At 35.2% G+C, this 25,516-nt stretch overlaps 1 protein-coding gene across 3 annotated transcripts; it reads left to right on the top strand.

Annotated features, from left to right (window-relative positions):
* The first annotated feature begins 3,654 nt into the window (after positions 1-3,654).
* Positions 3,655-24,521, top strand: LOC106054512 (putative GTP-binding protein 6). Of its 3 annotated transcripts, none has more exons than XM_056045066.1 (11): positions 3,655-3,701; positions 6,582-6,998; positions 9,586-9,720; positions 10,989-11,095; positions 12,514-12,785; positions 14,487-14,589; positions 17,575-17,695; positions 18,472-18,680; positions 20,087-20,235; positions 23,364-23,519; positions 24,361-24,521. In XM_056045066.1, exons 2-11 carry the CDS (start codon positions 6,752-6,754, stop codon positions 24,491-24,493), a joined length of 1,632 nt encoding a protein of 543 aa, XP_055901041.1. In that variant the 5' UTR covers positions 3,655-3,701; positions 6,582-6,751; the 3' UTR covers positions 24,494-24,521. The 3 variants fall into 3 exon arrangements, with proteins under 3 accessions (XP_055901041.1, XP_055901042.1, XP_013065852.2); XM_056045067.1 differs by lacking the exon at positions 3,655-3,701 and adding an exon at positions 3,718-3,783; XM_013210398.2 differs by lacking the exon at positions 3,655-3,701 and adding an exon at positions 3,917-4,130.
* Positions 24,522-25,516: the final 995 nt, after the last annotated feature.

Below are 25,516 nucleotides of genomic sequence, written 5' to 3'. Positions count from 1 at the left end.
ATTGATGAAACTACAAAAAAATCAAACAAAGCATTAGGATTTATTAAAAGAAATTTCTATAAATCAAATAAGAACATAAAACTAAAATGTTACTTAACCTTGGTTAGGCCAATAATAGAATATGCATCCTCCGTTTGGGACCCCTCAACTCAAGAAAACATTAAGAAACTGGAACAGACACAAAATAGAGCAGTGAGATTCATAACAAACGAATATTCACATTTGACTAGAGTAACACCTTTAGTAAAATCACTAAATTTAGAAAGCCTTCAGGACAGAAGGCTCAAAAGTAAAGTAGCAATCATACATAAAACACTGAACCATAATCTTCAAATACAAAAACAAAATTTAATAAAATACTCTGAAAGACACAAAGATAAAGGCACATTCCTCGTCCCATATGCTAGGACAAATTTGTACAAATACTCCTTCTTCCCTAGTGCTATTAGAGCATGGAATGGGTTGCCTGAGCTAGCCAGGAAAACCAGTGACTTGGCAGAATTTAAGTCATTGGTTAATATGCATGACTAAATGCATGACGCGTAGGACGTAATCATCTTCTTTTTTGAAGTAACGTCTGTATTATATAAGATAAGATAAGAAGAATATGCATTTTGTTGGTTTTCAATATCAGAAATAGTGCTTGGTGGCGGGGCTTCGCCCCCGCGCTTGGGGAGCTCCTAGCCCAGACCCCTTTGCTAGTAGTGGCGGAGAATCTACAATTTTTCCACTAACTCATGGAAGAACCTATTCTAGGGCACAATAAACGTCTTCCGAAAGAATGAAGGGTCAGAATGTAATAAAGATTTTGTACGCATATACACACACACACATAAATAGATATAATTTTTTTTTCGCCGGGGTGGGGGGTGGGAGAAAAAAATTCACCCCCCCCCAAAACCCACCCCCCCCCCCCCCGAAAAAAAATCCTGGCTACGCCCATGGTCGTGCATATATATTAACGAACGACCTAAATTCTGCCAATTAGTCACTGGTTTTCCTGGCTAGCTCAGGCAACCCATTCTATGCTCTAATAGCGCTAGGGAAGAAGGACCGTTTCTCCTAGCATATGGAGCGAAGAATGTGCCTTTATCTTTGTCTTTCTGAGTATTTTTTTTATTAGATTTTTATTTTTGTATTTGAAGAATCAGACAGGAATTAGATCAAATCATTAAAAAGCCAACAAGATTAAACAACACATTAGATCTCTTCTTAACCAACAGACCTGGATTAGTAGTTGATTATGATATTATCCCTGGTCTATCAGACCATGAGATCATAAAAATACACAGTCAGATAAAAGCAGTAGCCAATACAAAACCCAAAAGAAAAATCTTACTATGGAATAAATGTAACCTAACACAACTACACCAAGCTGCATTAAACTTTCAACAAACATTCTTATTAGAAAAAGACATTAACCAACCAGTCGATGACCTCTGGAATTTCATTAAAAACCATCTTAAAAGCATTATAGAAAATCAAATACCAACTAAATACACATCAAACAAAATAAATAAATGCTGGTTTAATAATAGACTAAAGAAGCTTTGTAAACAGAAGGAAAACCTATATAGAAAATTTAAAAAAACTAATGCAGAAAGAGTTTACAAAAAGTATATAAAAATTAAACACTTAACCCAAAAAGTAAGCAGACAGCTGCAGAGTGAATACATAAACAATGTAATATCTAAAGACAACAACAAAAACCTATGGTCATACATTAAGTCAAAGAAAATGGAAACAACAGGCGTAGCGCCATTAAAAGATGAACATAACATAATACATAATGATAATGAAACTAAAGCAAACATTCTAAACAAATACTTTGCATCAGCATTCTCAGCCCCAGGAGACAAAGACATATTACTGAATTTGAACCAAGTAGACAACATAGAAGATATAGTAGTACAAGAAAATGGAATTCAAAAACTATTAGCCAACACCAAACCAAATAAAGCTTCTGGACCTAATGGTATTCCAGCTAGATTACTCAAAGAACTAAGTAATGAGCTAGCCCCAGTGTTCAAAATACTCTTTCAGGCTTCACTTAACCAGGGCAGAGTACCAAAGGACTGGAAAGAAGCTAATGTCACCCCCCTATTTAAAAAAGGAGAAAAATCTGACCCAGGAAACTACAGACCAGTATCACTTACCAGCATCACATGTAAAATCCTAGAACACATAATATGTAGCAACATCATAAACCACTTAGACAAACATAATGTCCTCACACCATACCAACATGGCTTTAGGAAATATAGATCATGTGAAACACAACTAATAGAACTAATTGATGATTTTTCAAAAGGTTTAGATAATAGTGAACAAATAGATGCTATCTTACTAGATTTTTCTAAGGCTTTTGACAAAGTTCACCACCATAGTTTGCTTAAAAAAATTAAAATATTTCGGCATTAATGGTCCACTGCATCAGTGGATTAAAGACTTTCTGATAGGGAGAGAACAAACTGTAATAATAAATGGCTCTAAATCAACACCGATAACAGTAAACTCAGGTGTACCTCAAGGAACAGTCTTGGGTCCACTACTATTTTTAATTTACATAAATGATTTACCAAATTGCATTACTTCAGGAACAAAAGTCAGATTATTTGCAGACGATTGCATAATATATAGAACAATAAAAACAACACAAGACACAGATTTTACAAAGAGAATTAGATGAATTACAGAAATGGGAATCAAATTGGAGCATGTCTTTCCACCCAGAAAAATGTCAGTTGTTAAGAGTAACAAAAAAACTAAAACAAATAAATTCCACTTATCTTATTCATGGCAAACCAGTAACACAGACTAAAAACGCAAAATACCTAGGTGTTATAATAAATGAAAAACTGTCATGGAATCCACATATTGATGAAACTACAAAAAAATCAAACAAAGCATTAGGATTTATTAAAAGAAATTTCTATAAATCAAATAAGAACATAAAACTAAAATGTTACTTAACCTTGGTTAGGCCAATAATAGAATATGCATCCTCCGTTTGGGACCCCTCAACTCAAGAAAACATTAAGAAACTGGAACAGACACAAAATAGAGCAGTGAGATTCATAACAAACGAATATTCACATTTGACTAGAGTAACACCTTTAGTAAAATCACTAAATTTAGAAAGCCTTCAGGACAGAAGGCTCAAAAGTAAAGTAGCAATCATACATAAAACACTGAACCATAATCTTCAAATACAAAAACAAAATTTAATAAAATACTCTGAAAGACACAAAGATAAAGGCACATTCCTCGTCCCATATGCTAGGACAAATTTGTACAAATACTCCTTCTTCCCTAGTGCTATTAGAGCATGGAATGGGTTGCCTGAGCTAGCCAGGAAAACCAGTGACTTGGCAGAATTTAAGTCATTGGTTAATATGCATGACTAAATGCATGACGCGTAGGACGTAATCATCTTCTTTTTTGAAGTAACGTCTGTATTATATAAGATAAGATAAGGAAAACCAAAGGCTTAGCAAAGTTTAAGTCATTTATTAACATGCATGACTAGATTGGCCCATGAAATACGTAGGACGTAAATACCTCCCTTTTTAAGTGACGGTACGTCGTTAATATATAAGAATAAAAGATAAGATAAAACGTCATTCATATTTCTAGAAATAAAAAGTTGATATTTGTAAATGCCGAAGTCACTTCCGCTTGATATCGAAAGTAAAATAAAGGTGGCACACTATCTTTAGAGTTAGATCTAGATCTAGTTTTCTAGATTATCTAGATCTCTAGACTAAATTTAAATCTATCAATGTATAGTTAATATAGAGTCTAGATAGATAGATCTAGATCTAGGTGTAGACTTTGTTTTTATTTATACCAGATCTAGAATCTAGATTATAATTATAGTTTAAATTTAGATTCTTACACTAACTTACAGTTACAGTCTTATCTAATCTAGTAATTAATACTCAGTCAGTAATAGTAGTAACCAAGACTAAGTAGTATCCTAAGTATCTACTAATGATCTAATCTAGATCTATCTGATCTAGATTTCTAGATCTGGCAGTAACTCTGAGTAACTAAGCTGGTCATCTGTTCAGTGTTGCACAAGAAGTGTTTCTATCACTATGACTATCATTGACTATCTATGTAAAAAAGTATGTTGACGTCTAGATTCTAGTACTAGATTACTAGATCTAGTATGTTATGCAAGTTATGGGCATGGCTAAAGTATGGGCCACTATGGCCAATGGTTAACTTAATGAGCAGGGTGTCACTGTCCTGTGGCCAGCACGACCAACTGCCTTTACTTTCCCCAACAGGCAACTTAACTTGACTTAAGTCAGGTACCCGAGTTGGGTGGACTCAGGGGCGCCATAAAAATCCCAGCCTTCACCAAGATTTGAACCCATGACCTTAGGTTCAGAAGCCGAGCTCTTAACCACTCAGCCACTGCGCACCTTAGATCTAGATTATCATACTATACTAATACTGAATACTGTCTATTAGAGATAGAACTTCTAGACATCTAATCTAGATCTTGTTGTTAGAGAGCCCTAGGCCTACTCCTAACTCGCTGTATTAATGGCTTGGATCCTACCTGACTGAACGCACCCAAAGTGTCGTTAACAGAACAGAATCAACAAGCTTACTCTTGAAGTACGGAGTACTACAGGGATCAGTTCTAGGCCCAGTACTGTTCACTATGTATACATATCCACTAAGCGGTGTCATACGGCCAACCGGCATCCTATACCATTTCTTTGCAGATGACTCAGTTTTAAGATTCCTCAGTACCCTCAGAGGTGTTGCATCTGGCAGAGAAAATCAGTAGTACCGTTACAAGTGTGAGCAATTGGATGGTTGAAAATAAGCTCAAGATGAACGAAGATAAGACAGAAATAATTAAGATTGGCACTCAGAACGTCTCAAAAGTTGAAAACACAGATTCTCTTTATATCACGAACTGCCAGCTTCCTTATGTCTATGTAGTGCGGAATCTTGGAGTTTTCTTCGACTCAACACTATCTTTCGACCCACACATAATTCAGCTCTGCAAGGGTCTTTATCTGCAGCTGCGTAGATTAGGCCAGATCCGACCATATTTAACAACAGAGTCAACAAAAACGCTAGCTGTGGCATTCATACTCTCCCGCCTTGACTACTGTAACGCCATGCTAGCAGGTATACCTGATGACAAAATAGCCAAGCTGCGACGTATACAGAACAACGCCGCACAAATAGTACTTAGGAAAACAAAACAAGATTCTGCTACTACGCTGTTGCGCACACTCCATTGGCTTCCAGTGAAAGTGAGAATCGATTACAAGGTCGTCACACTTTGTCATCAGTGTATATATAACAATTAGATGCCCCTGTACCTTAGAGAACTGATCACTCCATATGTCCCACAGAGAGCCCTGCGCTCAATGGACTCAACGCCTTTAGTGGTGCTACGTTTCTCCTTCAAAAGCTACGGTCTGCGGGCTTTTTCAGTGCACGGACCAAAGGTTTGGAACTCACTCCCCATTGATCTCAGACAGACAACATGCTACACCACTTTTAAGAAGAACATTAAGACCTACTTGTTTAAAACTTTTTTAGATTAGTTTTCAATTTCTATTGTGGTGTTTGTGGTTATGTTATTACAGCGCCTTGAGCCTACATTTTGTTTGTTAACAGCGCTTTATAAATAAAATTATTATTATTATTAGTGAATTAGTAAGAACTTAAGACTTTTTTTAAGGTATATTAATTATACTCTAGAATATCTAGATCTAGAGTCTACTCATTAGTGACATGATCATATGAATATGATGAGACATATTTTAATTATTATAGATCATATCTAGATCTAATCTTGACCCTCACCCTAGCTATCATCTAGATATATATATATAGATTCTAGACCTACTCTGAGACTACAAAATCAGTTTAACTAAGTAACTTGAGTCTAGTATTATATTCAAATAACTAGAGTCTAGTATTATTAAGTATTATATTCATTATATTGAACATAATAATTTTGTAATTTATAAGACGTCACAACCACAGAACATAAAAAATCCGCCTTTAGCACAGTTTCTTCTCAAGTTCCTTGATTTGCGGAACTCCTCTGCTGTTTCTCTCTAATGTCAGCATTTATTGCTTGTTTAGTCCCTAACAGTGCACAACTTAGAGTGCACCTTCTGCGCACTGCCTGGTCATGCGGTTAGCGCAGTGGACTGTCATTCATACTTCTCAATGATCAAGGGTTCATACCCAGCCTGTTGTTCTGCGGGAGGCTTAGACTAGGAAGTAAATTACCTTCAACTCTGCTGGAACATCTGAAACATGTAAAACACTAACTTGAATGGCTGTGTGCAAGGTTATAACAATGTATAAATCCGTCATTCTATAAACTATTAAATAATTAAAATCTATAGAATGCCTTAAATAGTACTTAAGGAAGTATTGGAAGAAAATGTCAAACATGGAGTTCTATACCATGTCTTTTTTTTTGTGTTTGGTAAACTGTTGTAAAAAGGCACTTCGACTGAAAAATATAATTTACTAGTTTGATCAATTTTAAATCTTTATTTTTACATTTTTTGTTTTTATTTTGACAGAACTTTTCATGTGACCTAAATTCAAGTCATTGGATGTGTCTATGTATATATTGAGATAAATCTAAGTGCTGTTGAACACTTGACAACTCAAGAACATGCAGTGACTGAAGGGCTTTTTTTTTTAATAGTCCCAGTATTTCATATTTTATTTGAAACACAATCAAATAAAAATGACTTACAGTATATACTGTCGTAATTTATCAATAATTAGACAGCTTTTTAAAAGTAACAGTGCTTTAATTTCGCAGTGGTGTAAGCTGAATAACCAGAGTTGCACCACTTATGAAAAATTTCAAGTAGAAAGAAATATTGTATGCTCAGTGAGTGGCAACGTTATTGGTTCTGTCGCTCATTGGAAGCCCTTGACCTTGTTAAATTGCTTTGATCGTCTGCTCAAGTCTCAAAGAAGGTTAAGAGGTAGGTGTCTTAGACATTTATAAACTAGATGCAAAGTTTTAAACTTGTTTTTATTGATTGTGTTATTTATAAAAGTCAGTTTCAAGTAAAATAAAAAGCAATTCCTTTTAAGAGTATGCTACGCAGGTTCATATCTTTTCTGACTGCACCTGAAAAGTGAAAATTCGCTATTAGTTTTGCTTATACCTGTCTGTTTGTCCGTTCTTCCACTTTCTTTTTTTTATTTTGACGATATAGCTTTACTTTAAATATATATTTAAAATAATGTTTTTGGATAGTTACATATGTTGGATAAATATATTTGTTAAGTGTAAGTTATTATTATCATTTTAAAATAATATGCTGCATGCTGAGCACCCCCTTGTCTAATCTTTTTTGTTAACACATTAGTAGGTGTGGTAGTTGGAAGAAGATTTCTGTGTTGCTTTTAGGCGCTCAGCTAAGACAGCTCAGCTTTAAGTCTTGAATAAGAAATTGTTAGTCTCCATCAAGGTTCAACCTTGAACTGCTTTAAATATGTAACCCAAATCTAGTAGTCAGGGCTGGCCCTAACAATTTTGGGGCCCTATGTGAAATGGATTGCATGGGGCCCACCCTGTAAGGTAAGGCTAGGGTTACTAAGTGAAAATGAAGATTTAATATTAGAAAATAATTTTGTTTTTGCATTTTATTCATTCTTTACTAAGTACAAAATCATGATCAAGTTAACTTTAATTTAATAATTTACACCTAGAATTAGCGCAGGGCCTATAGAAAGTGCTGGGCCCACCGTGGCGCATAGGTTGCAGTGGCATAAGGCAAGCTCTGCTACTAGTTAATGCCAAATAGTCACAGGCCTTACAAGTTGGTGCATTACAGTTCTACAAGTATCATCTCTTTTAGTGATAACAGTTCTGCTGAACCCAATATCTGAGCCCCAAGTGAAACCCAGGAAACCCAGGTCATCAGACGTTATTTGATATGCATTGCCATAGTAAGGTAGTAGAGTGCTTATATCCATTGCCTCTTCTGTGGGCTCATTAGCCTTGGCTGGATACCCACAATGAGAGGGAAGCCTCTTCTGTGGGCTCATTAGCCTTGGCTGGATACCCACAATGAGAGGGAAACCTCTTCTGTGGGGCTCATTAGCCTTGGCTGGATACCCACAATGAGAGGGAAACCTCTTCTGTGGGCTCATTAGCCTTTGCTGGATACCCACAATGAGAGGGAAACCTCTTCTGTGGGCTCATTAGCCTTGGCTGGATACCCACAATGAGAGGGAAACCTCTTCTGTGGGATTAGCCTTGGCTGGATACCCACAATGAGAGGGAAACCTCTTCTGTGGGGCTCATTAGCCTTGGCTGGATACCCACAATGAGAGGGAAACCTCTTCTGTGGGGCTCATTAGCCTTGGCTGGATACCCACAATGAGAGGGAAACCTCTTCTGTGGGGCTCATTAGCCTTGGCTGGATACCCACAATGAGAGGGAAACCTCTTCTGTGGGGCTCATTAGCCTTGGCTGGATACCCACAATGAGAGGGAAACCTCTTCTGTGGGCTCATTAGCCTTTGCTGGATACCCACAATGAGAGGGAAACCTCTTCTGTGGGCTCATTAGCCTTGGCTGGATACCCACAATGAGAGGGAAGCCTCTTCTGTGGGGCTCATTAGCCTTGCCTGGATACCCACAATGAGAGGGAAGCCTCTTCTGTGGGCTCATTAGCCTTGGCTGGATACCCACAATGAGAGGGAAGCCTCTTCTGTGGGCTCATTAGCCTTGGCTGGATACCCACAATGAGAGGGAAGCCTCTTCTGTGGGCTCATTAGCCTTGGCTGGATACCCACAATGAGAGGGAAACCTCTTCTGTGGGGCTCATTAGCCTTGGCTGGATACCCACAATGAGAGGGAAACCTCTTCTGCTTTGTCGCTATACCCAAATATGGGAAAGGGTTCTGGAGTCAACTCTGAGGAAAAAACAGAAGCCAGTAAACCTTAGACATCTTGCAATACAATGCTACTGATCCAAAACTGGGCTGTTTCTTTGGACACATCAGCTGCATGAAGAAGGAAAAATTCTTGCTGATTGACATGATTCCAACCTTAGCTAATGCCCAGACTTTCATCTTATTTCTATGATAGTAAATGTTATTGTTTTGTCAGGCCCTTCTCGTTATTGTAACCCAGTAAACCACATTGGTGACATGTCGAAAGAATGCGCTAATTAACAGATAGGGGGATAATTGAATTCCTTTTAGGGCCTATATATATGGACGATCTAACATGAATAAACCAGCATTTAAACAGACAAGAAAGTGTTTGTTAGTCTCTACTAGCCTACTATTACAATTTCTGTCAGTTGAACAATAAGATTTTATCGATGGATAGAGACCAAACATTAAGAAGTAGAACACATAGTCCAAATTTTGATGGATTCTTACTCAGGTTTAAGGGACATTGTTAAGTCAGCTCACTCAGCTTCACTCTCACTTCTGCTGATAAAATAAAAGAAGTGTCTTGAGCTATTAGTTATAAATTATTAGTAGAAACACAATATTATATTTTGTCTCACTCCAAGCGCATTTGTAAGGATTTTTCTTTCTATGACAGCCACTCATAGTGCTTACACTGGAAGTGCTACTGCACCTGTCAGTGACAAGGAAGATGAGCAGGAGTATAATGAATATTTACGTGAGATCTGCGCCATTCCTGGGATGGGACAGAGAGTACTGGTCATACAACCAGGTGAGTTTATTCATTCAAAACATTCATCCTCCATCATAGCTTCGATAACAAATGTCTATTCTTAACTTGAATCTAGTCTGTTGCAAGAAGAGCCCCCGTTCTTCTCCTTCACCTAGCCAGCTTTTCACCGCTGAGCTGTATGCCTTTTGGCAGTCTATGTCATGGAACAATATAGTGTGCTCTTCTTCTCAGCTGTTCCACCTTCTATTGACATACAAGCGTTTGCTGTGCTTGGGATGTTTATTCTACTTAGGTGAAAATTTATAGATGTGTGTCCAACTCTGAGCTGAATATTAGATGGTATTTTTCTTTGGAGGAAATTGATACTGTCCAGTTTGTTTGATCATTTCTATGTAAATAGTTCGACCTGTTCTTTTTAACATTCACTTGACAATGTTTACTGATATGTCCAGTTGTTCCATAGATAAAGAAGAAGGAGAATAATATTTGTAAGAAGAACCCCACATACTGAACTTTGTCAACGTTTGATTTTCTGGCATAAAGATTCATGTAAATGTCAGCCCTAATTCTTTCAGAGTATCATGTCTAAAGTATAAGTCTAAAATAAATAACATCACATCTAGCTCTAAAGATTGACTGAAGTTGCTCATTAGAATAGGTGGGTAATCTATTGGTGATAATGGTTCACTAATCTGTTAAGCAATCATCTTTAATACCATTTTCAGGTTCATCATCACATGTATCCAGGTCATTTAAAAACACCAAATAAATGCCTCAAGCATTTTAGTTTAACGTTTTAGACTCTTTGTTGTACTATTCAACCTGCTATCACTGTTATGTTTATTTTAAATCTGCTGCTCAAAATCATCTCTACTATCAATGAAAACTAAGCCTATTAACCTAAAGTGAGAAGCAGTCACAACTTATTAGCTTATTTTTTGAGTTCCTCACACTTATGCCAAAATATTTACGCATTTTCTAGACTTTCTATTTTTATTAAAGTTATATTTGGGACTTCTCACTCCCTTCTTGTTACAAGATCCACACTATAAATGCTGTAGCCGACACAAAATTGTGATCTGGAAATAATAGAAGGTCTTCAACTTCTCTCTCTTTTGTCCTGATTTTGAGAAAAACTATACAAAACTCATTTTAAGTCTTCAACTTAGAAAAAGAATGTGTTTTCATCTAATTGTCAATAATTCTTTTAGATGGTAGGTAGAAAGAGACAAAAATAATGAAGAACATTGTAAGATTAGATAATTTTAGTTGAGCCAGGACTAATTCAGTTGTTTTTTTTTAAACAGATATCAAAGGTGGATCCAGGAAATATGTGTTAACTACCAAAGAGTTGAAACTTGAAGAAACATGCACTTTAGTTCACACACTACCAAACTGGAAAGTTGTGTCCAAGGTGAGTTGTGTTAGTGGATCTAATGCCTTCCCAAGTGTAGCCTCTTATGGCATTAGACTATAAAGTGATAATATTTTGTAAATGTTTTACATCCTTCGAATGTTCCTTCAGAGTTGAAGATAATCTAAACCTCCTGCAGGACGATGGGGATGGCAGTAGGCAGAGTATGTACCCTGGACCATCGAGACAACCGAATGATAGTCCAGCACGCATACCGCTCGACCAGGCAGCCGTCTTTTAGGCCAGCCTGTTCTTTACAGGCTTCTTGTTTGGGTGTCTTATATCAGCTGTTATAGGTGTCATATTTTGATGAATAGACAACTTTTGACATCTTGTACAAAATAGATATACTAAGTGGTCGAGAGGCTAAGTACACTTGATCTTGTAGCTTGTCTATGGCTACCTATGAGGGGGCTCGAGGTTGGACACACGGCTCGAGCAGAGTTGTGTTTACTGAGCGCCTAAAGGCAGCATGGAAAACCTTCTCCCAGATACACCCCCCCACCCCCCACAACTGGTCCACAAATGAGATTGGACCATAGCACTCTGGGCATGCTATAAGCATGAAAGTAGCGCTATATAAAAGCTATAATTATTATTCATACTAAGCTAAGCTTTATTACTGAAAACTGGAAAACTTTTTTTTTTTGTTTTTTTTTTTTGTCTAAAAATAGTATTTTTTTATTGGACCTTTCTTTGCTTAGAAGTTAAACATACAATTTAAAGTTCTAAATATGAATGAATGGACTCATTGTGATTATATATTGGAGAAAATCAAGATTTATTTTCTTAAGCAGATTTATGTATCTCTCAGTTGAGAAAATAACTGAAATATATCAAACAAAAAACATGGGAGAAAATGAGGTAGTAATGTAAAAACTTATTGACCTTATTGTTTTAGAGAAAAGTAAGGGAAACACATGGTGGTAGTACTTTATCAAAATTATTTATTTATCAAAATTATTTATTATGATAATTAATGTCATTTTTGAAACTGGTATGAATGGTAAATTGTTATTGACTTAGTCTACATTGTACAGAGTCTACATTGTACAGAGTCTACATTGTACAGAGTCTACATTGTACAGAGTCTACATTGTACAGGAGGCACAAGAAGTGTGGAGGCTGAGAGTAAAGCACTTGGCTTCCGATCCAAGAGGTCTCAGGTTTGAATCCTGTTGAAGACTTGGATTTTTTATTTTAGGAACCTTAGTTTGCTTCTGAGTCCTCCCAGCTCTAATGGGTATCGACATTAGCTGGGGTAAAGTAAAGGTGGTTGGTCGTTGTGCTGGCCACATGGCACCTTTATTAACTATGGGCCACATCAACAGATGTCCTTTACATCATCTGCCCCATAGATCACAAGGTTACGCTTTACTTTTACTACATTCTACAACTTATCGTTTTTGCTGTTTCAGAAAATTGTTCGGACAGATTTTGAAAACACCTCTGAGGTTTTTGGCTCTGGAAATTTTGAAGTATTGAAGAATGAGATCACTTCTAGTCGAAACATCAGCGCTGTGGTCATTGGTATTGACAAGCTGAATGGATTACAGATAAACACTTTGCAGGAAGCATGGGGGCTGCCAGTCTACGATAGATACACCATAGTGCTGCAGATATTTAAGGACCATGCCCAGTCACCTGAGGCTAAGCTGCAGGTAGCTTTGGCTGAGATTCCTTATGTAAGGTAGAAATGCTGTTCATTTATTTTAACTCTAAATGAAATGTCATAGTCAAAGTAATTTAGAAAGAAAAAAAAAGAGCCTAAAAATGTAAAATATAATTAAAACTTTAAAAAATTAAACAATTTTAAGAACAAAATTTTTTAAAATGTAATTAAAAAAATAAAGAGAATACCCAAATAAGAAATTCATTTATGTAAATTATGAGTGAGTCTGGTGTGAATGTATATTTTTTTGGTTTTCTTTAGTTATAATGTTGTTGTTTTTTTGGTAATGCACAAATTGTAAGACAATTTCCTAATGGATAATAAAGATGATTATTATTATTATTATTATAAGAAAAGATAACCTTATTGGTCTGAAAAAAATGGAAATTCAGTTTCACTACAATTGTTCACCTCATCATTATTACTATCATTACTATGATACTATAATATGATACTTGTTCTTATTTTCACAAAAGTTACAAAATAACAGATTTTAATAGCATGTAAAATGGAAATTGCAAGATTATTACTCCATAGTACTAACATTAAAAATATCAAACTAAAAAAAAAAAAAATTTAAGCAACCTGCTTTAGACTAATTATACTTAGTACAAATTTGTTAAAAGAAAAAAAAAAGTTACAAGAATAGGAAACTATTCAGGATACAATGTTTAACAAATCAAAACATTTGACCTTTACCTATCCCTTAGTGTGTTGGACTGTTGGGGCACCAAGCAAGATTTGTGAACCATCTTTCTCCATGCCTCCCTGTCTTTTGCCTTGTTTAGAACCTGTTTCAATGTCAAGGCCCGTGCATTCTTTTATGTTGTTCTCCCATCGATTTCTCTTCTTTTTCCTGGTACTGTTCCCTGAAGGAAGGTCTTTGCGAGCCCTGAAATTTTACATTTTACAGAATCAATAAATTGAAACAAATTAGTTTAATAGCAATGACAAAGGTGTAGCAATGTTACAGACCAGACACTTTGAAACCTACATGAGTGTTATTCCTGAGAGTAAGAATCAATGTTTTATAATTACAAAATGACCATTGTCATTTCATTAACTTGATGTTTAAAATTATTTGCAATTGACTGCTTAACCGGTAAAGTAATAAAAACTCATTTATTAATAGACCAAATGTAACAGTAACATAAGATCAAAATAAATTAATTGCTAGAGTCTACCTTTCATCAGTTTGATTTTAACGTAAGCTCATAACACTGTTATAAAAATCAATTCCAATACAGCTTTTCATTTTTTGCATAAATATATATGTACAAGGATATTGATAGTATATTATTTAGGCTATAGTAAAGTAATAAAAGCCTCCTTCTGTTCTCCTTCAGCTACAGTTTGCAGACTTCACCACAGGGAATTCCTTCATATTTTTGTTATTGGGGAACTGATTTCCCATGTTTCTAAGATTCCCTGGCATTTGTTTTTTAGTCATTTTCCTTCAAAAGTTTTTATTGAAATTTTTCTTTTTTTTTTTTAATTTGCGGAGAAGCTAAGTAGCTTTGGGCATCCAGAGACCTTTCCATGCACCTGCTACTAATAGGCCTAATAATAAGGCTTGTCTTTGAGTCCAAAGATTAAGATGGAGTGCACTATTTCTCATGGCCACAAGTCCTAGCTGTGATGTACAGATTAAAGCTACCAAACACAACTTTGTAACTGTGAATTCAGTTTGTAATATCCAGACTGCATTTGTCATTTTAGATCCCGTCTGATGTTGATTCATGGAGGCTTCCAAACTGAGGCGGCACATATCGTTGGTGGTGTAACCCCAATGACTTTAGATCGCAGGAGAATGCTTTTGAATGTAAGTTAAGAGTGCTGTTAAGAACTTATTTTTTATGAGGTGAATACCAATAGTTTCACTTATATTTGCCAGCATTTATACACCTTTCGTATAAACCCTTAGAAAATCTGTCAAGAAGTAATCCATTTTTTTAAGGAATAGAATCTGTGTGATTAATAGGTGCAACTAAATTGGAGCTCAAAGAAAGGTGTACTCAAGTCTTTTTTTTAATTCCTACTATAAAATTAAAGTATTGTTACGTTTCTCTCTCCTATTTAGGCCTTCTGTAAATACTGCTAAACACAACACAATACATCAACACATCAAGAACTTGACAACAAGAGCTCCACAATATCGGGTACTTTAATAATGAGTGAATAAGTAGGTAACAGCCAATACTAGACAATTGGCATCAAACACATCAACAACTAAAATGTCACTCTGTACATCACCGTACAAAACTCTACTGTCTCTCTTTCTGGACTTGTACATCAACACATGAGGACTCGACCAGGACCGACTTCATAGCTGACTAACAGTCCCGGTCTCGACGCTCTCCGGTCTTGAACTGCCGCTTTCCTACACACTGTGTCACTCGTACACGCAGGCTTTCGATCACATGACCATAACATTGGTCATATTTGCGTGTAATCGTAGTACTGTCCCTTGTCCATGGCCCCGCTGACCTGAGTGATTCACGTGTGTGTCAGCTGAGCCTATAGTTAACCCTTTTGCACCGCCAATAGGGTCATAACAGTATTTTAAAAATTTCTACTATAAAATTAAAGTCTTTTTTTTTTAAATACCTACTATAAAATTGTATTTATTATTTTACACTCTTTTTTTTGGTGAAATTCCTAAGACTGGCAGCAAAGTTCGTAGCGTATCTTGCTAATAGTGCAGATCTCATTTGATCAGATCTAATTGGATTCAATCCAATCTGATAAGATCCTATTATAATTTAGTTCCCATCCTGATCTGATTCAATTTAATCTGGATCTGTTCCTATTGAATCTTTTTTTCCATCAGATCCAATCTGATTAGTTTCTGATTACATCAGATCTAATCCAGCTTGATTTAGATCTGATTAGATCCATTTCAATCCAATCAGATTCTATCTGATCAGGTCCAAACTTCTATTCAATTTGATGACCTCCGATCAGATCTGCTTTGATCGGACATCATTCAATCCGATCTCTTTAGAGAATAAAAGAAGTGGATTTTTTTTAAAACTTTTTTTTTCTGTTTATTGTCACGGGGTTGTTTAGAATGAAGAGGTTAAGTTTTAGTTTTGGATGGAAGAGTTATAAAAGTTTTTACTTGGCTAAGTAAAACTAATTATTGTTAATTAGTTTTCTTTCACTGTTCTCTATGTTTGATAACATCCTTGAAAGAAACTTAATTTAAAAAAAAAAAAAAAAGAAATTTGTTTATTTAAATACATTAAAAAGTTTGTTAAAAAGCTAACATTTCTTCAAGAATACATTTTCATGCTGTAGAAATGACTAAGGTTAAAATGTGCAAACATAAAATCTGAGCGTACAAGATATCACCTGAGATCTCTATTTACTTTATCAACAAGTTTCACTTTACTAATGAGTAATCCTATCTGAATGTTGGACTTGAAGTCTCTTCTTTGTGACTTAAGGGAATTCAATCAGGCAGTAATGTTTTTAATAAGTGACCACTGGTTTGTCTTTGAAGTTAAGGAGTAACTGAATATAAAACTCATCCTACGTAATCTCTTGTTATATGATACATTTGTAACGCAGGCAAGTTTTGTTATTCTCACCCACACACCATGGAGGGCTTTTGAATATAATAGTCGTATAATAATTTAAATAGCAACTTTAAAGACAGTGTTGTCAAGTTGTAAAGCACCCACCTTCTGATCTGAAACTGTCTGGTTTAAGCCCTTGTGTAGGCACAAGTATATGTATTTGTTTAGATGAGATACAGGTTCCCTTTATTATCTAAATGATTACCTCATCTCCAAAGAGGGAGGAATTTGCTTAGTGAAAACTATATGGCTTCTTATTTTTGTAATTGACTCTTGAAACTCTAGGCCAATAAAAGCTTCTCTCTGGCGGCCCGTCTGAACAATTGTTCTGGGTTGGCTCCAAGCAAGCGTCTTTTTATCACATCCCTATTACCAGTGGCTCAAAATCCAAGATGTTTGAGTCTAGAGGAGAGGCTGAAGGCTGGGCACATTAGGGACCTCCATCATTTTCCTTCAATGTACCACGCTAACTGTGTGAAGGATTTAACATCGCCATTACTTCAAAGGACATACCTTACTTACATAGTACAAAGTATATCTTGTAGCAAGTAAATATTAACAAGAAGCTATGTAAAACACTTGGCTTCTGAACCAGGGGTCCAGGGTTTGATTCCTGGTGAAGACTGGGATTCTTAATTTTGGGATCTTTGAGTGCCTGTTTCTGTAACGCGGTTGTCATGTGGCCAGCACAATAACAAACCCCTTTACTTTTGCCCAACTAATTTCAGATACCTCTTAGAGCTGGGTGGACTCAGAGGCACCCAAAGATTCTGAAATAAAAAATCACAGTCTTCACCAGGATTTGAACCCTGGACCCCCAGTTCAGAATCCAAGCACTTTACCGCTAGGCACACCCCCGTTAAAGTTTTATAGTTTTATTAGTAAATCACCAATCTGGATCATAGCATTGCTAAATCTATATTAAAATTGAAATTTCTGGTTTAGCCTTTATTTACTCTGTTCTCATTTTACCTAATTTACTCTAACATAATGATATTAACATCAGCCTACATTAAAATATCATTTCCTAATTGTATCTAGTGTCATATAGTTTTAGTGTTGAACTCTCCTGACAAAATTGTTTGTTTCTCTGTGAATCTCTAAACCTTTAGGTCAAGATAACCCCAGACTTTTTCTACTCCCCATAGACCTAAAATGTAATCAAATCTTTAACAAGACTCTAAATGTCAGACTCAAAGAAGTTTTTTGTTTGTTTCTAAATTTAGCGCAGAGAAAGTAAATTGAAGAAACAGTTGGAAGCCTTGCACAGCAAGAGACAGGAAGTCAGGCTGCTTAGATGTCGCAACAATGTCCCAACAGTGGCAATTGTTGGTTATACTAACTGTGGTATGTTCCTTGGTTACACTAACTAAGCTATGTTCCTGTAACTGAGACAAATATTCCAAGTTTAAGACATTGATATCACACCTTCGTACTTTAAACCTAATAGAAACTTACAAATCTAATACTTTATAACCTCATTCTAAGTTTGGTATTAAAACTTACATTACAGAGCAGTTAAAAAATGATTCCCCAGTAATCCCACTTCCATCCTGAAGGAAAAATAAAGGATATATAAAATTTAGATTAGGTAGCAGTTAAAAATGATTCCCCATTTATCACACTTCCATCCTGAAGGAAAAATAAATGATATATAAATTTTAGATTAGGTAGCAGTTAAAAATGATTCTCCATTTATCCCACTTCCATCCTGAAGGAAAAATAAAGGATATATAAAATTAGCATACCACACAACCAGGCAGCCTCCCTTTTCCTTGTCCTTGCCAATCAGACACTTAAAACTTACATTTGAAACACTACCTAGCTCTGAGATCAGTAACTAAGTGAAACCTGACTTCCCAAACAAAGGAAATAATTAGTTTGTAAAAGGAAGATTTCTCTATTTAATTTGTATGAAGACATTTTGTCAGATTAATGAAACATAGGAGAGGAAGTGAGGGAAAAATGGGAAAAAAAATGTGAAGCTCTAGAATGTTAGTAAAAAAAAAAAATTATTTTTTTAAAGTGGGTCGTTCTTGTATTTCACATTTTTTAAAGACCATTTCTGATGTTTTTTTTAGAGTAGAAGTCCTAGAAAGATTTTTTCTATTTTCTCAATCAAGGAAAGACGACTCTGATCAAAGCTCTGACGGAAGATGAGACCTTGACCCCTGAGAACAAACTGTTTGCTACCCTGGATGTGACTGCCCATCAGGGTCTGCTGGCCTCCATGATGAAAGTCACCTACATAGACACAGTGGGTTTTATCTCAGACATGCCCATCACTCTACTAGATGCCTTCAGGGCAACCCTTGAAGACGCTCTTATGGCGGTATGTTTTCTTTCTGAAAAGGAGAATTATAGATAAACAATTATTCTGTGCTTATTATATATACATAAACTTTGTAATACATTTATTAAACATTAATGTTCTTTCTTTATTTACTATATTTAAGAATAAACAATTATTTCATATACATATGGGCAAACTAATTAAGAAATCAAACAAAGCATTATTTTGTCTAACCTTGGTTAGAAAAATATCAGAAAATGGGTTCTCAAAAAAAAAAAGAAAAAAAAACAGAATACAAAATTACAAAAAAAAAGACTTTTAAAAAAAACAACAAAGCTTTTAGTAATGTGTATCAATTAGTTTGGATCAGTCATTAAAATAGTTAAATGTATTTTTAAAAAATTAAAAAAAAAGGGAAACACCTGAATTCGAACTTGTGGGATAAAGCCTTTTCAGGCTTCTCAAGCCAACACGGTAACCACTCTGCTAGTGAAGAGTCTATGAGCATGGAAGATTGTACAGTTATCTATTGTTTCTATTTCATGTTTGTGTTCACAAAGCCTAAGGGGACTAATTCAGCTAATACCACTACTTCAATCAAGTATTATTTCTTTTCCTTGTTTGAGATACCAAGCAAAGTAATTTATTACCAATAGTTAATAAACTTATGGGTTAATTTTTTTTATCGATTCTTGTGTTGTCAGGTAAAAGGAATAATTGTGCAAAATTTCAGCTTGATCTGACATTTTTGTTGGAGAAATAACATGTACAAACTTTTGACCAGGCAGTGAGTTTATATAAGCTTTGTAAAAAAAACGATAAATAGACCAATGAGATTTATTTAACAGATGAATATTCATATAACAGCATTCCACAACTCACTGTTAACACAACAAAGGCAATTAGTAATATAATGCCAACACTGGCACCCTATAAAAATAAACACAAAACTCAATGACTACTGTAAAACTAGAAACAGTAATTACAGCCTCCTAGAAAATAGAGATATAGCAAACAAAAAAACTCATCCTAAACAGGGGTCCAAAAATCATACAGAAATATTAAGTCCAAGAAAATATTACTAAAGCTGCCCACTAGTTTCACCAAACTAAGAATCTTGTATGGACCAAACAAACACACGTCTGTTTCAACCAACTTCAGAGGGTGAACTGTCTCATGAACAAAGAATGTCCACTAAACATCGCTGGACTATGATGTAGTGAGCTAATCAAAACAAAAATACAAGGCGCTCAGAGTACAAAGTTTAGGAGTAGAGAAAGAAAACTTTACTGTCCAGACTACTCATGACAGATGTTACAAAAATATGTATATATATATATATTGTAATACCTAGATTTTTATGCTCTTTTGATCTCAAAATCTTGGTGATATAGTATAGAATAACTTGGTACGCTTGCATTTCAATGTTTTATTTGTACTTTCAGGACTTAGTAATCCATATCCGTGATGCCAGTCATCCAGACAGGAAGCTTCAGATTATATCCGTCCATAAAACATTGGAAAATCTTTTGTCTGAGGAGAAAAAGAAAAATGTGATTGAAGTTTACAACAAAACAGATTTACTGTCACCAGAGTGAGTAGTGAAACATATTTGTTGACATTAGCAGACGTAGGCTTACAGAAGCTTGATTTATTTTTACATTAGCAGACATAGGCTTACAGTGGCTTGATTAATGTTGGTATTAGCAGTAGTAAGCTTACAGTAGCTTGATTCATGTTGGCATTGGCAGGAGTAGGCTTACAGTAGCTTGATTCATGTTGGCTTTAGCAGTAGTAGTCTTACAGTAGTTTGGTTAATGTTGTCATTAGCAGTAGTAGTCTTACAGTAGCTTGATCAATGTTGGCATTAGCAGTAGTAGGCTTACAGTAGCTTGGTTAATGTTGCCATTGGTTGCCATTGGCAGGAGTAGGTTTATAGTAGTTTGGTTAATGTTGGCATTAGTAGGAGTAGGTTTACAGCAGTTTGGCTAATGTTGTCATTAGCAGTAGTAGGCTTACAGTAGCTAGGTTAATGTTGGCATTGGCAGGAGTAGGCTCTCAGTCACTTTAAGGACATAAATTCTTGCCCAAGAGTGTAACAGACCTCTCAGCTTATTTAACAAAAAAAAATTACCACTAAATGTTTAGTTCTTGTCTGCCTCTAGCATCATGTTTACGTTCAAATCAGGTCTACTTAAATATGCCCATGACTTTCCTGCTCCAAAAAGTAATCAAGTTTAATTGTGGGAAATCAAGCTATCAGAGGATTTTTCTAAATTTATGAGGCAATGAGTAACCATTATATTGCATAATATTTCTGTTGTGATGATGTGTTGACTGATGGATACAATTAGGACATAATTATATTCTTCTTTAACGGAAGGTCTGTTATTTATAAGACAATGTATGCAAACACATTTCTAAATTCTTACTGGTCATGGTAATGTTAATGGTCTTCAGCGTTGTTGTGTTTATTGCTTTACCTTACAAATTATGGAGCTTGGCATAGGCTGCTAGGGTTTTTTTTATTCTTTTGATAGCATCATCTTTAAAGCCTGAATTTCTCTGTAAGCAGCAACTTCCTGATTATGCAATGATATAAGAGTATTGGGAACCACAGTGATGTTTCTAATTTGCATTTAACTTCAATTTATTAATACTTAAATGTGGAATGGATTTTTTTTTTGTTATATTTTGTTTGTTTCATAAGCTTCTATCCCTTTTAATGCTTGACCTTAGGTATTTGAATATGTGAACTTTTTTTAGTTTTATGGGCTATTTCGTGTTGCCTTTGTTATTATTATAAATTATTATAATAGATTTTATATAGCGCCACTTTCATGCTTATAGCATGCTCAGAGCGCTATGGTCTGATCTCAGTGAGGGGAGGGGGGTACCTGGGAGAAGGTTTACTGTGTTGCCTTTAGGCGCTCAGTAAACATAACTCTGCTTGAGTCGGGTGTCAAACTTCAAGCCCCCTTCATAGGTAGCCAAGTCAAGTTCAAGCGTACTTAGCCTCTCGACCACGCTTCCCACAAATAAATACTCTGCTCATCTTAGTTCTGGTCTCCATGCGACTCTGCCTGGTTATGTTGTATGTGCTCTGGACTGTCATCACTAAGGTCCCAGGCTCAAACTCTGCCTTCCAATCTTTCCCCACCATTCTGAAGGAGGTTTGGCGCTAGGATGTAATAGTTTTCATTTCTGAAGGAACACCATGTTTGTTATGTATGGAACAGATTTATTTGTAGCATCCTGAGTAGAATAAACCTAGCTGATTCCTCATGTTTAAAGTTGATTTAAGATTTCTCTAGAATTATGTTGAACAGAGCAGAGGATAGATGAGCCCTTAAGATTTGTCCTTTAGATTTCTTAAACATTTTCCAAATTACTTTTTTAACTCTTGCTTTCTGTTTTGCTTAGTTTTCTTACTGTCTCAGCTGCAGTGGACATATATCACTGTCGCATACACATGTTTTTTATTTTCATAATTGTGTTGTTTTTTTTTTGGTAAATGAACTTTTTTGGTGTTTGCACGATTTGTTGTCAAGAATCTTGTGTGTGTGTAAGATGTCAGGCCTTAGTTTCTTGTACTTCCTCTTGTGAAGATGTTCTGACTGTGTGTTCTTTCTGTGATTCAGTGTCCACTGTTTCCCTGTTATAATGGGTAGGTAAGTACACAGATGTTCTCATCAGGTTCGATATTTGGGTGGGCGCATCATGGATGAAGTTTCTTGGTTTTAGCAGCATCACTAGATCTTGGCTTTATCTATGTTTCAGTGTGTTAGGTTTTTGGCCTTACTGTCTACTATTGAGCCTGACTTTGGCGCCGTGATTGAACCAGGTCTTGCTTAGGTAGAGCCATGTATCCGCTTGTGTAGTGTTGGAGTTCCTGGGCCATGTTGCCAAAACTAAGTGTGGGTGCATGAGATGAGCTACCTTTGCATAATTAATACTGTATGAAATTACTAGTTACATTTTTAAAGTAATTTGTAACATATATTAACACTCGTCATCCATTTAACATTTCAGTACTAAACATTGTATTGTTAAAACATCATTGGCCATTTATTTTAAAGTTTGTTTCACATGTGTTTTGAGCTTGTTTTCATCATTGACTTAAGATGTAAGCCTGCTGAGGTGGGGGAACCTGGTTAATTATATCATCCCTTAGCTAAGCCTGCAAAACACACCTTGGCAATCGCTACGCTAGAAACACTTAAGCTGCTGACACTTCCTATCCCAAAATATTTTTTTTGTAAAACAAATCTCAAGTTTTTCTAAAAATTCAGTGGTAAAAGTCTGTAGAAGTTATCTTCCCGTTGGAACCAAAATATCATTGTGTAAATGAATTAGAGTAAAGTTTATTCAAAGGTTACATGTGTGTTTGTGTGTGTGCATTATTTTGTGCATGAGTGAGTGTATGTGTGTAGGCTAAAAAAAGTGGGTAATTACATACCTCAAATTATGTCAAATTCCTGGTAGAGCTGAAAGAACTATGAAGCGTTGCCAAGTCTATTATTGTAAATATTTTTTTTAATGCTAAGTAAAGAATTGTGAACATACCTATATATATTTTGTTATGATTTTGTGTTTTATTAGTTGGAGTTTGACCTTGTTTATATTCAGAATTTTGATGGTTATAAAACAAAATTTAGAACCACTCTCTTTACTTCTGTTTATATTGTTAATTTGTAATTTGCTAATTTTTTTTTTTTAAAGAGAAGCAGCACTGCTGGACCCATCGGTCATCCAGATCTCTGCCGTGACAGGTCAAGGTTTAGCTGAGCTGGGTAAAGCTATCGAAAAAGGTCTGTTGGCTACCACCAACCACTTGAAGAAAGTGTTTCGCATCCCAAACAACCACCAGATGCTAAGGTAAGCTCGTAGCTTGAATAAAGTTGGCCAGTACCCCCCCCCTCCCACCCACCCTTCTTAAATTCTTTAAATGTTATTGAGAACATTTTGGCTCATAAAGAACATACAAAATTAGAAAGTTTTACTACATTGGCCAGATGGTACATAGCAACTGAAAAGAACAATTTAACTTTATAAAGAACAGTTTGAATTGACATTGTTATGTGTGGTTGATGAATAAATAGTTAATGTCTTAAAAATGAAATATTTTTTCAAAATAAAACAAACTTAGAGACTGTAGGATTTCTTTTTTTTTTTTATTATTATTATATATAAAGAAACATATTTAGTGTAAATATTCAAAGCAACAAAACATACATATTCTGGTTTGAACCACTTTGAGATATTGGTTTATTATTAGAATTTGTAAGAATTTCCTTATGCATTTCCTCATTTGAAATACCCTGGTAAATTAAATTTGTAATATACAATAGATCCATGTATCATTTGGACAATATTTCACATAAGAATGTTATTTGTAAAAAAAATCTTAAGTTTCTAATGTTAAATAAAAAAAAAATTTAATTAGCTTATTACTTTAATAATTATTACAGAATCATTTTTTTTCTTTTTAAATATGTTTTTTAACATTCATCTGAAAAGAAAATCTTCTAATGGCTTTAATTTCCATTCATTGCACTGGATCATTGGTGTCAGAAGGCAGACATTAGTTTTAATAAAAAATGAAAAGTTTTGTTCTGCTTCGGATATAGATGATCTTTTGTTTTATAGCAGACCTTTGTTCAAAGAACGTTACAGTTAGTAAAATATAGTATAGAATTGTTATTTTTATCATTTCTAGATGGTTGCAACAAGAAGCCGCTGTCAACTCAATCACTCCTGACCCTAGAGATAGCCAGTACCTAATTGCAGAAGTCATCATATCACATTCAGCCTATGGGAGATTTTGTAGCACATTCTCTCGCAAAAAATAAAATAATTGTAATAAATTGTAATTATATATGTCAGTGTCTATTGTTTTATTTTTTACATTTTTTTTTTTTTTAACCTACTTTAGCTTTTTTAGCATTTTATAAGCTAAAAAAAATTCTTGGCTTGTATTAAGACATACTTGGTCACCTGACTGTGGTTTGTGCTATGGATTTGTAGTTCTCAGGTCCTATCCTTGCCGACTGTCACCCTCAGCCATTGGAAAATTACAATTAAAATACAAGAGACTTTTAGTTATTTCTTTTATTTTATTTCTTTTATTTTAACCCATACATTTCAAGCCAAAACATCAAGCCTTATGCTCATTTTTTATATTGTCTTCACTGTTCATACCTTTGACTTTATCCACCTAGTTAGTACTTACCATGGTTTATCTTTGTAGTATAGTCATTTGAAAGTCAGCAGTGGGACAACTACCAGAGGCAGTCTGCAGGGCCTTGAGCGAGTGTCATATCAGGGCCATAAATATCTTTACAAGGGGCAGACAGCGACGAAGATTCTCTATATTGCGGGCCCAGGGGCCACACTCGCAATTCCCTAGGCCCGCCTCTGCATTTTCCCACAACTTGTTCAGCACTGAACATTAATCTTAAAAAATACTTTTTAAAAAAGAACAACAAAGAACTGGTAATTCTAACCACAGTTTTCTTCCAGGCCTGTGAGTCTGATGTGGAGTTCATCCAATATAGAGCAGCAACATTTTGATAAAAACAAAATAAAATTCGTGTTCAAAAAAAAAAAAGGTGGATTTCCTGATTTAAAAAAATAAAATCTGTTCTAGGATCTGGAAAATGTTGACATCTTCTGGACTAAACAGTCCATGGACTACTGTATGAGATAATTGTTAATATGATTATATTAATTGTATATATGTATACATTGTACTGAGTCATTTTTTCCTAATTACCACAATTCTTGTCATTCATAAATAGTTCTTTCAGCTTTGTCTTGGCAAGTAGAAAAAGTCTGGGTTTTTTTTTTCTTTTGTGTGTCTGGGTATTTTATAT

The sequence above is a fragment of the Biomphalaria glabrata genome, chromosome 10, assembly GCF_947242115.1.
Source record: "Biomphalaria glabrata chromosome 10, xgBioGlab47.1, whole genome shotgun sequence".
Taxonomy (NCBI): domain Eukaryota; kingdom Metazoa; phylum Mollusca; class Gastropoda; family Planorbidae; genus Biomphalaria; species Biomphalaria glabrata.
Note: the sequence above shows the minus strand (reverse complement) of the source record. Positions and strands in the feature narration are given on the sequence as shown.

What these genes read in the sequence shown, in the direction of transcription:
- LOC106054512 (XM_056045066.1), top strand. Translation starts at nt 6,752, where the DNA reads ATGACTTACAGTATATACTGTCGTAATTTATCAATAATTAGACAGCTT. An exon ending in AGTACTGGTCATACAACCAG is followed by an intron (nt 9,721 to 10,988) that starts GTGAGTTTATTC and finishes TTTTTTAAACAG; the next exon opens with ATATCAAAGGTGGATCCAGG. An exon ending in ACAGATTTACTGTCACCAGA is followed by an intron (nt 20,236 to 23,363) that starts GTGAGTAGTGAA and finishes TTTTTTTTAAAG; the next exon opens with AGAAGCAGCACTGCTGGACC.